Source organism: Ostrea edulis, chromosome 4 (assembly GCF_947568905.1).
Source record: "Ostrea edulis chromosome 4, xbOstEdul1.1, whole genome shotgun sequence".
Taxonomy (NCBI): Eukaryota; Metazoa; Mollusca; class Bivalvia; order Ostreida; family Ostreidae; genus Ostrea; species Ostrea edulis.
In genome coordinates this window covers 62,194,841-62,197,340 of record NC_079167.1, presented here as the reverse complement: position 1 = coordinate 62,197,340, position 2,500 = coordinate 62,194,841, and the positions used below count along the sequence as shown (strand labels likewise).

Genomic DNA, 2,500 nt, shown 5'->3' with positions numbered 1-2,500 from the left:
GATAATCAAGTCGTTTCAAATTATTTCATTAAATACTAATCTTTAATTGTTTTTGTGGTTCAGCAAAACCACAAGATCAAGTAATCGATGAGGTGTAAAATTCATAGAAGAGGAATGAAATTTTTTTAGCTTTCTGCAAATCTACATACCAATGTAATTTTTTATCTTTATCAAAGCCACAAAATTTGACTTCAATGAAAATTTACAAAACAACAGTAATGGAAGTTACTGAGTTTATGGGAAACATTCAAACTTTAATCACATGACTTTGTTCTCCACAGTTACCTTGATCACATGAATATGCACTGGAAGACCTTTGTATCTTTGCAGGATATTGTGAACCTGAAAACATATCACACATCATATCACATTTTATTATATGATTGAATAATTCCTAGCTCTCTAATTGGCTGAGATCCAACAATGTAGAAATCATACTACGTTATGTTTACTTGCACGTGACCTTCCAGGTGAACATAAGGAATTATTTTTTCCACATAGGACCAAAAATAGGTCGGGAACTTCCAATTTGACGCGATCGATTATACTTATTTTTACCGTCCAATGAAATTCCGCATTTCTCACTGGGTTCGGCTAAGATTTCAGCAGACGTATATAAACACTAGAAAAATGGCGAGGTTTGTTTTTTAATCATTTAATCATATAATAAAACAATTATTGCTGTTTTTGAGGTCAATACGATGATTTAGACACCTGAGGAGTACAATATTCACCGAGCCTGAAGGGCGAGGTGAATATTGTATTTCGAAGGTGTCTAAATCATCGTATTGACCTCAAAAACAGCAATAATTGTGTAATATCACACTCATATGTACTATCACATCATACTTACATTTTCATTAAGTGATCAGGAATTTTGATGCCTTCTGATTGGTCCAGACAATCTTTTCTGGTGTGTACCTTAGAGTGAGATCACCTTCACATTAACGTTGGGAGGTTTATTTGGGATTTCCCTCTTGACCAACCATAGATTTGATGACATTTTTATCAATTGATCACATTGCACACTTTAAAGCATGATTGTATCAATATCAAAGTCAATGTCATTGTAATTAAAAAATAGCTTTAATACCAAACATTACCGATTTTTGTCAAATAAATTGTCAAATTACAACTACAATTGTAATTGTAACATCTGTATTTACAATATCACAAATTACTCTCTATGTAAGTTAGTTGCCCTATTTTCATTGACATAATGATGATCTGTTTCCCACACTTCTATCATGTGATGCTATGGCGTAGGAATTTGCTATGTAGAGACTTCCATTAAACCCTTTGTGAACAAACACATGCTTTGTTTTATCTAATGATCCTTACACAGGATAAAATAATAACGAAAATATTTAGAATACATTTGTAACTGGAAGGTAAAAGATGCAACGGACCAGACTGAGATTCAAACCCGGGCCCTCTGAATTCTCTAGTCAGGTGCTCTACCAACTGAGCTATCTGGCCATCCACAATAAAAGCCCTCTGACCACTACACATTTTATTACTGATACAGTTTCTAGATTTTGACAGTTGAAATATTGTAACAGTTACTATGTGTTGTAATGCACAATGTTTTACTTGTTGACAGAATAAACAAAACTGTAAAAACTGTTGTAAAATTCCTGATCATTTAGTAAAGCAGTTATTGACTTTTGATGAGGTCTACTCATTTCTATACCTGGCCAGGTATTAGTCGACATCCTCATCAGAAGTCAATAATTGTATAACATCTCACATCACACTATGATATGAATAATTCTATTCATACGAAATTGATATATCTTAAACATCAATTAATAAATCAGTCAAATTTATCTTTAATGTACTTGCATGAAAAGAAACTTACAGCAGACATCTTGTTTCCTCTAAGTGCCTCACCATGAAGTTCATCAATGACATCCCCCGCATGGATCTTGTCCTGCCAGAAAAGAATGTACCGCATCTATACTGACTCACATAAAACTTGAAACTTACAAGCATGTATACATGCATATACACAATGTAACTGGTAACTTATGTACAACCGGTACATGTAACTTGTGTGCAATCTGTACATGTTCCTTACAACCGGTACATGTAACTTATATACAACTGGTACATGTAACTTACATACAACTGGTGCATGTAATTCATATACAACTAGTACATGTAACTTATATACAACTGATACATGTAACTTACATACAACTGGTACATATGATTTGTATACAACTGGTACATGTAACTTATATACAACTGATACATATAACTTACATACAACTGGTACATGTAACTTACATACAACTGGTACATGTAACTTACAACCGGTACATGCAACTTATATACAACTGGTACATGTAACTTATATACAACTGATACATGTAACTTACATACAACTGGTACATGTAATTCATATACAACTAGTACATGTAACTTATATACAACTGATACATGTAACTTACATACAACTGGTACATGTGATTTGTATACAACTGGTACATGTAAC

General features: G+C 33.0%; 1 protein-coding gene across 1 annotated transcript in view; it reads right to left on the bottom strand.

Annotated features, from left to right (window-relative positions):
* Positions 1 to 2,500, bottom strand: part of LOC125668103 (uncharacterized) — a 22,725-nt gene that overhangs the window by 8,758 nt on the left and 11,467 nt on the right. The window contains exons 11-12 of the mRNA XM_048901884.2: positions 1,862 to 1,933; positions 286 to 342 (exon numbers count right to left, since the gene is read on the bottom strand). Coding sequence (XP_048757841.1) covers positions 286 to 342; positions 1,862 to 1,933 — 129 coding nt within the window. The remainder of the gene's footprint in view (positions 1 to 285; positions 343 to 1,861; positions 1,934 to 2,500) is intronic.